Source organism: Marmota marmota, unplaced genomic scaffold (genome assembly GCF_001458135.2).
Source record: "Marmota marmota marmota unplaced genomic scaffold, marMar, whole genome shotgun sequence".
NCBI lineage: Eukaryota > Metazoa > Chordata > Mammalia > Rodentia > Sciuridae > Marmota > Marmota marmota.
This window is the reverse complement of record NW_025999905.1, coordinates 10,522,252-10,534,753: the sequence shown is the minus strand read 5'-3', so window position 1 is coordinate 10,534,753 and position 12,502 is coordinate 10,522,252. Positions and strand designations below refer to the sequence as shown.

The 12,502-nt window shown below is 35.9% G+C and overlaps 1 protein-coding gene across 20 annotated transcripts in view; it reads right to left on the bottom strand.

Annotated features, from left to right (window-relative positions):
• Positions 1-12,502, bottom strand: part of Hdac9 (histone deacetylase 9) — an 863,294-nt gene that overhangs the window by 581,376 nt on the left and 269,416 nt on the right. For 17 of the 20 annotated variants that reach the window (XM_048799672.1, XM_048799670.1, XM_048799674.1 and 14 more), the window contains one exon: positions 3,951-4,070. The exons of the other annotated variants lie outside the window; for them this stretch is intronic. In XM_048799672.1, coding sequence (XP_048655629.1) covers positions 3,951-4,070 — 120 coding nt within the window. The remainder of the gene's footprint in view (positions 1-3,950; positions 4,071-12,502) is intronic. 20 annotated transcript variants of the gene reach the window in all.

Genomic DNA, 12,502 nt, shown 5'->3' with positions numbered 1-12,502 from the left:
CCTCACTATATTTATACACTGAACAGGAAATCTATGCCTGTATGTACATATAGTCAATATAATTCGTGCTCCAAATTTGTAAATAAAGATATTTTCTATCCAGTTCTCAAAACATGTAATCAGATATATAGTAAGAAGTGAAACGTAAACATATTTCCCCAAGCCACTGATTTACTATCAAGCAGAGGACTTTAAGGACCAACCCAACTCTGACTCACAACTATGCAATTCTCTGATTGCATCTGCCTCAGCCACAGCCAGCATTTTATATAATCACTCTGTTTAGAACATCAGATTTCCTGTGGATTTTTTTTTTAGACTTGCTATGTTACCCCAAATTTTCTCCCTGAAGGTTAACAATAATGTACATTGCTTTTGATTGAGCTTGTTCTTGAAAGCAATGCCTCATCAAAGAAGAGCATGAAAGCAAACTTTCATTCAACTGTGTTGAATACAGGATTCACTCTAAGCACAAGCAATCCCAAATATTAACCAGCTCCCTCCTTCCAGAGTAATGACCCATATTGTCACCAGATTGCATTCTGTAAACCAACAATCATATGCCTCTCACACATCTGAAACCTTCTGAGGGCGCTCCAATATATCCTGGATAAAAGCCAAGCCCCTTGGCTTGGCATTTGAGAACTCTCTATGAGTTCTACTCAAGGTTCATCTCCTACCTCATCCAATCTTACCATCTATACTTCGTTCCTATTGAGAAGGTTGTGGTTCCTTTACTCACCGAGCTGTGCCATGCCCTCCTGACTTTGCTAATGTTCTTTCCTCAGCCTAGAACTCTCCCCACCCTGGGCTGGTATTCAAAACCCTCCATGAACCCATGAACTCCTACTCAACTTTTTAGATTTTACTTCAAGAGTTTTTCCTCTAAGAAACCCTCTCTGAACTCTTCATCCTGGGCCACATAACTTCTTTGTTTCCAGAATAATTTGAGATCCCTGGATGGCTACACTGATTATATTATTTTTATATGATTTACTTCCCTGTTTTACCTCTGCTTAGATTGAAAGATCCTTGAGAACTGAAGAATGGGGAAGCAAGTCTTATTTTTCTTTGGTATCCACTCCCAAACCAGCCATGTTGCTTAATGCAAGATTGGTGCTTAATAAATAATCCTTTCCCAAAAAGGTACTTAAGGCATTTGCCAAATAGATTGGTGAGAGAGAGATATGAAACAAGTATATAAACAGCCATAAATCAGGAAGTGAATATGACAAGTGCCACAAAGGACAGTACAAATAAAAGCCAATGAAAGAGGAAAGAGGAAACAGAGGATTGACAACATGAACAAAAGTTCTAACTGAATTGGATCTTTTTGAGTGGGTAAAAATTTGATAAAAGAAAATAGAAACCCAGAGAAACTGCCAGAGGCCATAAAAACAGCTTGTGAACTATGCATAGTAACTGGGCAAGAGAGGTGTATATATAGCAGGATAACATGGAGCAAAAAGAAAAGGAGGATAGGAATAGAGTGTCACTGATGGAGCACTTTGAAGGCTCATGGATTTAAGGAGTTTAAACCATATCAGATGCAAGTAAGGCAAAATCCACTTCAGGGTTTCAGTTGTTTTTGTGTCTTTGTTGTTTTTATTTTTTGTCTTTGTTTTTGTTTTGGCTTGTATTTTTTGTGCCAGGAATTAAACTCAGGGCACTTGACCACTGAGCCCCATCCCCAGCCCTATTTTGTCTTTTATTTAGAGACAGGGTCTCACTAGTTGCTTAGCACCTTGCTTTTGCTGAGGCTGGTTTGAACTCGTGATCCCCCTGCCTCAACCTCCCAGCTGCTGGGATTACAGGCAAGTGCCACTGCATCAGGCTTGTGTACAGTTTTGACAAGAGGCAACATCACTAATCATTGTTTATTAAATGCCACTTTACTATTAGGATTATTCTCCACCCCTGTCACTACCACCCCAGTATAATCAGGTCTTATGGCTTTAAATACAGCTGAGGGGCTGAGGGGCAGAGGGTGTGGTAGGCATGGTGGGGTCAATATCCAGCATCAAAAGTAAATAATAAATAACTCTAAATTAGAAGATATTAAAGTCCCCAGTTTAAAGAAGGTCCAGAAGGGCTGGGTGTTTTGCACAAGAACAAACCTATGAAACCTCAGCAAAGCTGCTCCCTCCTCTTCTCCTCTACTCCATCTCCAACTGAGATAAACAGTTATAAAATCCTGTCAAGCAGCTGAGGGAAGATGAGATGCCCAGTAGACATGTACAGATTAGAAAGGAGAGAATATAAAGATAAGAGAGAACTGTCCTTTCCTCTAGTATAAATGGTTTTCTCAGAGTACAGGAGGAGATTATCAAGTGATTTTATTTCCTATCAGCCTATAATTTCAAAACTGTGTCACAATATAACTGTATAACACTTCATAAAAATACCAACTTCTGGTAGTTTTTATAGAGCAAATCTTTGACATGCCCAAACTAAAAGGACTAAAAAGCATTAAAAGCTGGACAAAAGGCAAGAAGACTCTAAGACTCCAGAAGAGTCATAAATAGCCTAAAATGATTAAGTATAGATTGAAGAGTTTCCTGTCATTTTCATACAACACTTAAGGCTTACACAAATTATACTACAGGCTGAGTGTGCCTCATTCAAAATAATTATCACTGGAGTATTTTGATTTCAGTATTTTTTCAGATTCTGGAATATATACATGAGACCTAAAGAATGGGACCCAAATCTAAACATAAAATATATTTATGTTTCATATATTCCTTACATGTAAGCCGGAAGGTAATTTCATATATAATTTTTAGTGTATCTGCATTCTAACTGCAACTTGTTACATGAGGTCAGGTGTGAAATTTTCCACTTGAGGCATCATGTTGAAGTTTTGGATTTGGGAACATTTTAGGTTTCAGATGTCTAGAGATGTTCAATTTGTACTGTGCTTATTTAGTATCTGGTAACTCATCCTTAACACTCATATCCCTCTACGTTAGCTGATGGCCCAACCTAAACACTCACACCCTCCTATGATAGAAAAAGAGAACCTAAGATAAAATTAGTTTTGCAAATTCCAAAATGGAGACCTATATGACAAGATCACCAGTTCTGGAAGTGGATTGTCACTGAAGGCCACCCTTCCTTTTCCAGAGGTCTTTGGTTAATTGCTTTCATCACACTTGCTGTTCCTTCACCTCACCCATCTAATTCATCTTCATCCTTCTCTACTGATTCAAATAAATTGAAGCTGGTCTTTTAATTTTCTGTGTCACTTGTCACTAACCTCTCTTATACTATAAACCCTGCTTCCTTTATATCCATTCTTTTCAAATTCTCATTCATACCTCTTCAACCCCCTCTTAGTAAATGACCATTCTTTCAACTTTTGTGAAATTAAGAAGTCATCTGATGGGAGGGAATGCTCTCACACCGTGCTTCTTTAACAACCACTTGTCTGAGTCCACATCATCCTTAACACCTGTCTCCCACGTCAGGAGTAGAATATGCCCTTCTTCCTGACCATCACTATCTTAACCAAGTACACAACTGCTGAACAGCAGCTATGTGGGAGATTTTATATATTGTAACCCGACAATCTAAACATCTCTCTTTCACATCTATACAACACATGACTTATTGTTTTGCCAAGTGAATAAAAAAAATGGAAACAAAGTCTTTGGCCACTTTTTCCAAAGGCATTATAGCTATTTTGCTCTTTTCACCTTCCTCTGAGACATGACCCCAAGCAGTATGTTCCTTCTTCCATCTAATGTTATCTCCAACTCTCCAAGCTAGCCATTAAAATAAAAATAATGAAGGACTCATCAACTCTCCAAGTTCCTGGGGTTTGGTTCTTTTGGGCTCAAGGAGAGTAAGAAGGGGACCTGTGACCTCCTAAGCATAGATTGCTTCAACATGTCCTTGCAATTCCCAAGCCTAAAGAGCTAGAGAAAGAAATGTGATTTTGAGCTTACCGGGAGAGGGCTGCCAGCTACACAGGAGCTCCGGCACTTCATGCAGCCCAGCTCCCAGCTTCTTTCTTGGAAGTTGGCCTGTGAATATGCTGGAGAGGAGTGATGATCCTCTACTCTGCTCTGCAAGACACAGAACAAACATTATACTGAACCTCCAGGGAAGATGCCTCATTCTTCTTGATTAGAGTGTAATCCTAAAGCTCCTCTGAGAAAATGTGATGCTTGGGGAAAAGGCACCTTGCAGAGGAGCATACCTATTTGAATGACAATCACTTTCCAGGTTGCTATGATATGGATCACCTCACTCACCCTTATTACTGTGAGTTCCCTTGTCGACAAAACAACAAACAAAACTTGAATTATACTGTGTTTTAAACAATATCCATTACATCAATTTTTGGTCATTCACATCAATTTTTAAAAGTTAAATGTAGCTGAAAATTTCCATATGCTTTAGTTTTTCCTTTTGTTCCTTTTTTAATCACAGATTTTTTTTTCGTCATTGTACTAAAAATCTAGAAGAAGAAAAAATGTCACTTTTTTTTTCCCGTTTTGTGACACCAGGGATAACTCTCACCCTGGTAAATTTGGTATAGTAGTGTGGGTTTTTCAGTTTCCCCATATTGTTTTACTCAGTACCACCTGATAAAAAGCTTATAGAAATTAGCTTTGCCACACACCACTGACCTGCAGAGTCATTTTTCAGCTTCATGAACAAGTCCAAAGAAGAGGAAATTATTTTTTATTAACCAGGTACTAAAAACTAAAGCCTTTTATAAGAGTTGCTTGCTTCTTTCCACTGAGACCAGTGGGCGAAAGAAAAGAAATCCAACTGCAATAACTTTGCACATAGGTAGCTTTATTAAAATCTATAAGGTGAAATTTTTTAATACAATCAAATCATCATAAAATATGTTAGGTATTTATGGTAAATACAACTATTATTATACACCTTTCTCCTATGACACCACCCCTGGGAGAAAGAGATTTCGTTTGTTTCAAAAATGAGCCTTTTTGTAAGGTGCATTTGGGCTCCTTTAGTTAAGGTCAAGTTGCATTTTCCATTATAAACCTGTTTCCAGGGGTTTATGACTTTGTCATAAAAATCTGCTTGGGGCTGAAATATGGCATATAGAGTCTTAGCTCAGCAGCACATTCTTTTTAAAAATGTATCAGAATTGGCTAAACACAGTTCAGTCACATTTAAATGATAAAATTATGACTGAATACATCTTAAAGAATCCAGTGTGCTAACGCGGCTCAAACACTGACTAAGTCCAGGCTCACACTTATACCCCTGTATCTTTCCACTTGTCCAATTTAAAGATCTATAAAGTCCACTAATGTCTCGAGCAAAAACCTGGCAAATGCATTAAAGTCTAAAAAAGATATAACAAAAGGAAAAGCAAAAGCAAACGAACTCTAAAGCAGTACTGTGTTTTCTGAGATCTAAATAAAAGTTTTCCAACAACAAAACCTTGATTCACCGATATTCACAATGAAAATACTTTCTTTTCTTCCTGGAAATAATAAGACATCCGATAAAATGTGAAAAAAAAAAAATCACAAAACGGATAGAGTTCATTATGAAATGGAGCTAATCTGTGATTGTTTTTTTTTTTTTTTTGCAGAACTGTCTTGAATAGTTTTTGTTTATTTTGAAACATTGTATGTTGAAGAAGGACAGTACTTTGAAACAGCTGTCAAAAACATTCATAATTTGAAGCTACCAGGGATACCTTCTAGGATTAGGTTGAGAAATAAATTATGCCACCCTGGAATATGAATTTACTTTGGAATTTAAGATTGAGTATTTTATCCTTGGGAAAAAAATCACTTTACCTCAGCAGGTTTCAGATTCCTCAACTGTAAGATGACAGGTTTGGATTTATGATTACCAGTATCCCTTCCAATTCCCCTTTCCTAGGATGAAATATATAGGCAATACCTGGTTTGGGGTATTGCTACTGTGTGACGTTGTTAAAGGCCACAGGAGAGCTCCTTCTCTGGCCTTCTTGACTGTTTTGGTCCTACAATTAATGGATAATAATTGGGAATGTGGAATTTTTGTCTTTGAACTCTGATGTGAATCTCACTACAACTGGCTTTTTATTATCAGGTAACCAGGGGAGGAGGTCATAGATAATGAATATCCATATGGCAGAATGTTTAAAGACCCCTTGTATTTTAATCTATCCATATGTCACATGAATTTTTAAAAGAAGATTGCATTTCTGAATGCTGTCTTAGAATTTTACATTCTCAAAGACACTCATTAACATCCACTGGGAGGAGAGGAACCTAGATATTTTCTCAAGAGGTGATATTTACATTTTGCAAAAACAGTAAATAAATTGCCCAAAGAATTCACCTAGGGAATAATCGCTAGGCTGAGCCTACATGATGCAAGAGCATCATTGACTTCAAACTGCTATTTTGAGATTGTTTTTCTTTCTGTAATAAACAAGCATTTGCTTGCCTTTCACTCCATTCTAAGTTGATAACACCATATCTTAACAATAAACAGCTTCATTAGCTTAGTGCTAATGTGGCTTTATTGTTTTCCTTTCTTTGATAAAAAAGATCTGGACATGAACATACAATGACCACTTACCCCCATTCTCTTCCTCTCATCTTTATCCACTTAAAACCTGCATGTCTTCTATTTTATTCATATCCATATTTTTCTTAATCATTTACTTTTACACAATTTAACTGTATCCTCTCCTCACCCTTCTTGGTATGCCTAAAACTAGGAAGCAAAAATGATCTTTTCTAACACAGGATTGATTTTTTTTTTTTTTTTTTTTTACGTAGGCTGAATCTTGCATTTAGGAATGGAACTGGGAGTGAAGAGGTATTGCATAAGTAAAAAATAAATAAAAAAGAAATTTGTTTTACAAGATGACACCCTTCAGCCCAAAAATGAATCAGAAGAGTTTGTATGAACATACTAACTCAAGTACTTGTCTCAAGTAAAATTTCAAATATTTTGCAGTCTTTAATATATTGACTGAACATGATTATCACCAGTAATCAGACACCTGGAATTTTAAGCTTGGTCTCCATAAAGGAGTGTGAAACTCTGGGGCACCACCTCTTAAGAGTGGCAGTCAAGGGTAAAAATTAGCACCTTGACCTCTATCCTTTAAAACAATTTACAGGGTTAAAATGGGGTTCAAATAAAAATACAAGATCAGCCTCAAAGGTTAAATAAAATTAGAGAGGAGAATATATGGGGAAGCCAAGGTGGGAGGAGGGGTGAATGTCAGCTCCGTTTCCAAGCTGTTGAGGATACTGATGACCTAACTTCACATCCTTTGTGAAATAAAGTGAGTCCATTCATATCACGGTCTGTTCCCTTTATAACTGCTCCCTATAAATACCTCCATAGTCCCTATCATTTCTGTAATCAGTGTGTGAGAGTGTGTGTGTGTGTGTGTGTGTGTGTAATTTTTAAAAACTCTACTTAATGTCCATCTGTCCCTGGAACATAAATTCTCTATGAGCAGGAATGACTCCATGTTTCTTCTTCATATTTACTCCCAGTGCCTGTGCCTGGGACATAGTACCCCCTCACTAAACACATGTAGCAGGAAGGGAAGGAAGACTGGGTAAAAGGGGGAAGGGAAAAAAGGAGAGAGGAGGAAGGGCAAATACGGAGTGGAGACAGAAATGACAAACAATTTGGGTGCTACTTAGGATACTCAACTAATAATTGTACATAAAGAATGCCTTGTCCATACATCCTTCTTAATAAAATGAATATTTCAAAATATAATACTTTATCATTGTGTGAAACCAAGTCTAAAGTAGAATCAGTTACTGACTAATATGTAGTTTTTGAAAAAGGGCACCTCCAAGTTTTTTCATATAGAAAATTTATATTAAATTTTAATGGTATAAATATGAAATCATACAGCTCTAGATTTAAGTACACATGTCCAAAGAGCATGCACACACACTACTTGACTACCACATGGGAATTCCAAAGCAGGGTCCAAATACGTGTACTCAAGAATTCTACAGGGAACTCTGATTAAACATCAAAATGCAGGTTATTGCTATAAAGTATAAATTTGTTTATAAAAATAAAGTTTTAGGCTTTTTCTTGGAAATGAGGTATTGGCTTCAGGAGAGCAGTGGTTGAAGTTTAAAGTGTTAAATAAAAAATTCTAAGGGTTGGTTGGGGTTGTGGCTCTGAAGTAGAGTGCTTGGTAGTGAGCATGCGTGAGGCACTGTGTTCGATCCTCAGCACCACATAAAGATAAAATAAAGGTATTGTGTCCACCTAAAACTAAAAAATAAATATAAAAAAATTCTAATATGTGTTGACAATGTCAAGTTTCTAGCACATGGACTATATCTTTTATAATCCTAAGTAATATCAAAGAAATCCAATTCTGAGAGAATAATCATATTTGAGAACACCCTAACAAAGAATGCCATCCTTCCCCAAAGAGTACATAGATACTATTTGAAGTGTTAGATTGCTAAAAATATAAACATGAAAGATATCTGACATAATTCATTTCTTCTACAATCTACAAACACAAAATTACAACATGACATGCCCATATGCACATTTCCAACAGAAAGTGCAAAACCCAATCCAAACAACTAATGAGACTGCTTTATTTTTATGTAGCATTTTCACACAGTATCTCCTTTTCACTTTAAAATAATCTCATGAGATTGATAAACCCTATTTTAAATTGCTTTCCAGATCACACAGCTCGTGGGAAACCAAGATTCAAGGCCTGAACTTACTTGAACTTTCAAGGTCTGTCCATTTTATCATAACTGTGTCCACATACCTTAACAGTTAAAAATACTTTCTTCAGCAGAATGCCAAATGTAGAACAATGATCAAATTAAATCTACATTGTAAAATTGCTATATTATCATTTTGGCCAAATTTTTTTTCTGTAAATCATATCAACTATCATAATTGGATCAATGCTAAATGTCTTATATTTATTGTTTTATTCAGTAGAAGTTCTGTTTTATTTTGTTAAATTATGTTAAATGAAAATTTTAAAACTACCTATTAATTAATAAATGCATAGGTATCTGTGTTGTTGATTGATTTGTAAAGTGTCCTTTGATACAAGAAATGAAACATTCACACATAAAACAGCTCTAGTAAAGCTTGGCCTTACAACCTTATAAGCACTAGCCTTGCTACATCTTGGCAGGCAGGCAATCTGCAGAGTGTAGTTCTTAAATGATAAAGTTCTACAAAGAGGAAATTTAGCATATTATAATAGCCCTTGATCCTGGGATCTGCTTTAGAATAACTGTGGAACTTCCACACACATGCACAAACATGTCCATCCAGAGCATACACACTACTTGAACTACCACATTGAAATTTCCAAAGCAGGATCCTAATATGTGTACTCAAGAATTCTACAGGGAACTCTGATTAAAAGTCAAAATACAGGTTACTGCTATAAAGTATAAATTTGTTTATAAAAATGAACTAATTTTTAAAATAATATTTTATGGGATTATATACAAAAATGATACTGAACTATGGGCCTTTGCTCCCTCTTGATATTTCAGCCCCATACCACCACCAATAAGCCCAGCTTTCTCAGTCTCCATTTTAATTTGTTAAAATCAACAAGATACCTACAAGATTTTAGTGAGGAGATTAAGAGGTTCCCCACCTCTGATGGTCCCTTTAACAAACAAGGTATCACTGTAGAGGCCAGCCTCTTCCTAAATATTTAAGGTCCTTTTAGAAATGCTAAGTGGAGATTATTTAAAGACTTACGTACACAGAAACCTGACACACTCATTTTTAATGGGGAGGTAGACTGTTGTTTATTTAGCTTTTGAAATCCATCCTAAATTTGGCTTTATGGAACCAAAAAAAGTCTAGCTTTAAATTAACAGACTGCTTTCTACTGTCCAAGGGATAATTTGAACTTCATGGAGACATGCCTATGAACGTAAATAAAAATAACTCACATTGAACTCTTAAAGCTACCCCACACGCATTTCACTTGCCACAAGGACCACTGTTTCACGCATTGCTTTTTAGCAGCCTTTAGGAAACTTTCACTGAAACAATTTCCTACAACCAAGAAAAGGAAGGCTAAAATGATTTCACAAGAAAGAGAGGAGAGAGAGAGAAAGAAAGAGAAAGAGCGAGAGCAACATAAACTTCCTGACCTTTTAGCATCTGGGGTATTAAAGCATCTCTGTCAGGGAAGGAATGGGAAATAGGGGACTCACAAAATAGTTCAAAATTCTTTGGCTTTAGTTTAGCTCACCCTCTCCTGTGCTCTAAACAAGAATGTACTCCACATGAAGTATTCCTCCCAGTCAGTCCTAAATACTTCTCCCGCCTTATCTCAATTCACCCTCGCTTAAAACCTTAATTCAAAATTTAGAAATATTTCAAATAACTAGAAAAGTAACAAAAATAATATGAGAAGCATGCCTGGTTTGAAACTGGTTAATATTTGCTATATTTGCTTCAAATCTCTTTTGTTCCCTCTTCTCCTTTACCAAGCACAGCTTATGCATCTTATGATAACCTCTCTGGTCCTACTGGGCCAAAATGATCTCTTCTGCAAATCTCTCTCTCTCTCTCTCTCTCTCTCTCTCTCTCTCTCTCTCTCACACACACACACACACAAATTTTATAGACTTCCAATAGGAACCAGGCTGATAGAGCCTTTTCCATCTACAACNCTCTCTCTCTCTCTCTCTCTCTCTCTCTCTCTCTCTCTCTCTCTCTCTCTCTCTCTCGTCTAATTCTAATTTTAATTAATTTTATGTTTTATTTCTTGTCCAGAATCATTCTTATAAATTTGACTAGTTCACTCTGCCCCTTAGGCTAAATTAAATTGTATAATGTTTAATGACTCTTAGGTTTTCTATTTCATCTTGTGACAATGTTTTCCTTTTAAAAAAATTCCATTTTATCTAATTTTTAAAAGTTATCAGTGCATAGTTTTATATTTCTTTTTATTTTAACATCTCTATTAAATCAGTGTTTTCATTTCCATTTCCAATAAAATTTATGTGTACCTCCACACTGAATTTTTTTTACAAACCTTGGCAGAATTGGGGGTATTTATTAATCTTTTCAGTTACTTTTTGTCAATCATATCCAAAAAGTTCAGCACTTATCTTTTTGAGCATTTTAGTGAACTCTGAGTGCCAAGTCCAGCAAATAAACAGGGACAACAGAAATAGTATTCAATTGCTTTCCTCATCCCTCCTCTGGCTGTTTCTAAGCTAAATAAGATCCAACTGAACACCTCTCTAGTGGAAAGTGATATACCATATCCTCTAAAAAACAAAAATCATGACTTGAAAGATTTTGTTGCAAAAAAAAAGTCAATACTTAAAATATGTCAACAATAAAATGATGTGGATGCCTAATACACAGAGGGGAAAATCTTACAGTTCTGGGAAATTTTATGTTACTTAGACTGCAGGTGTCTGAGAACGTGACACTGTCGGAATGGGATTTAAGTGAATATTACAATTACAATAACAGCAATAGTTTCCATTTACCAAATATTTATGCCTGCCAGTAACTGAGATTAGTACCACCCATACAGAATACATACATACATACATACATATGTATGTATGTATGTATGTATTCTGTATGGGTGGTACACAACACAACACAACACACATGCACACACATATATATGTGTGTGTGTGTGTGTGTGTGTGTGTGTGTGTGGTGTGTTTGAGAGGGAGAGAGATAATGAGAATAACTAACTGAATAGTTACAGAAAATTGGCTGGTCATAATAGTGCTACTTGATAGGAAATCTACAGTTCAGGTCGACTAAGTAACTTGCTCAAGTGACAAAATTTATATTGTGGTTCTGGGATATAAATACAAATCTTTATAACTCTACAAACCTCTCTTCTCACTGTGTTTTGCTCACTTCATTCAAAAAAGATATAAGTGATGAGTATGATAATCTCATTTCATGTTAGGAAAAAGATATAAGTGGAAAAAATAGGAAAGTAAAATTTATGTGTATCTCCACACTTAATTTTTTTTTATAAATCTTGGCAGAATTTTGGGTAATTTATTAATCTTTATTAATCTACTTAATTATCTTTATTAATCTACTCTCCTCCAGGTACTTTTTATTTTGAATAATGATAAAAACAAATTTTACTAAAGACTTACATCATGCCAGGCCCTCCTCTGAGCAGTAAACATGCATGTCACTCATATTTTCTTAAAAATAAGCCCATGAGGAAAAACTTCTATCACCCTCATTTTACAGAAGAAACTAGGGAACAAAAAGGCTAAGTAATGTGTCCAAGCCTGCCCATGTAGCAAGTTACAGTTCTTGTCATTATATACAAGTGTTTTACTCCAGAGCTGCCATTTTTATTAAATGAGAATGAGGAAGAAGTTAGAATATTTTGGGGAGATCCCTAGTGTCATCAAAAGTAGTTCACTATTTCGAGTTGCAGCTTCTGGGGAACACTGGTTGGAGTGTTGATGTGCTGTATAAGTAAAAGGATCTCATGGTCAACTAGAGAATGGTAGGAAGG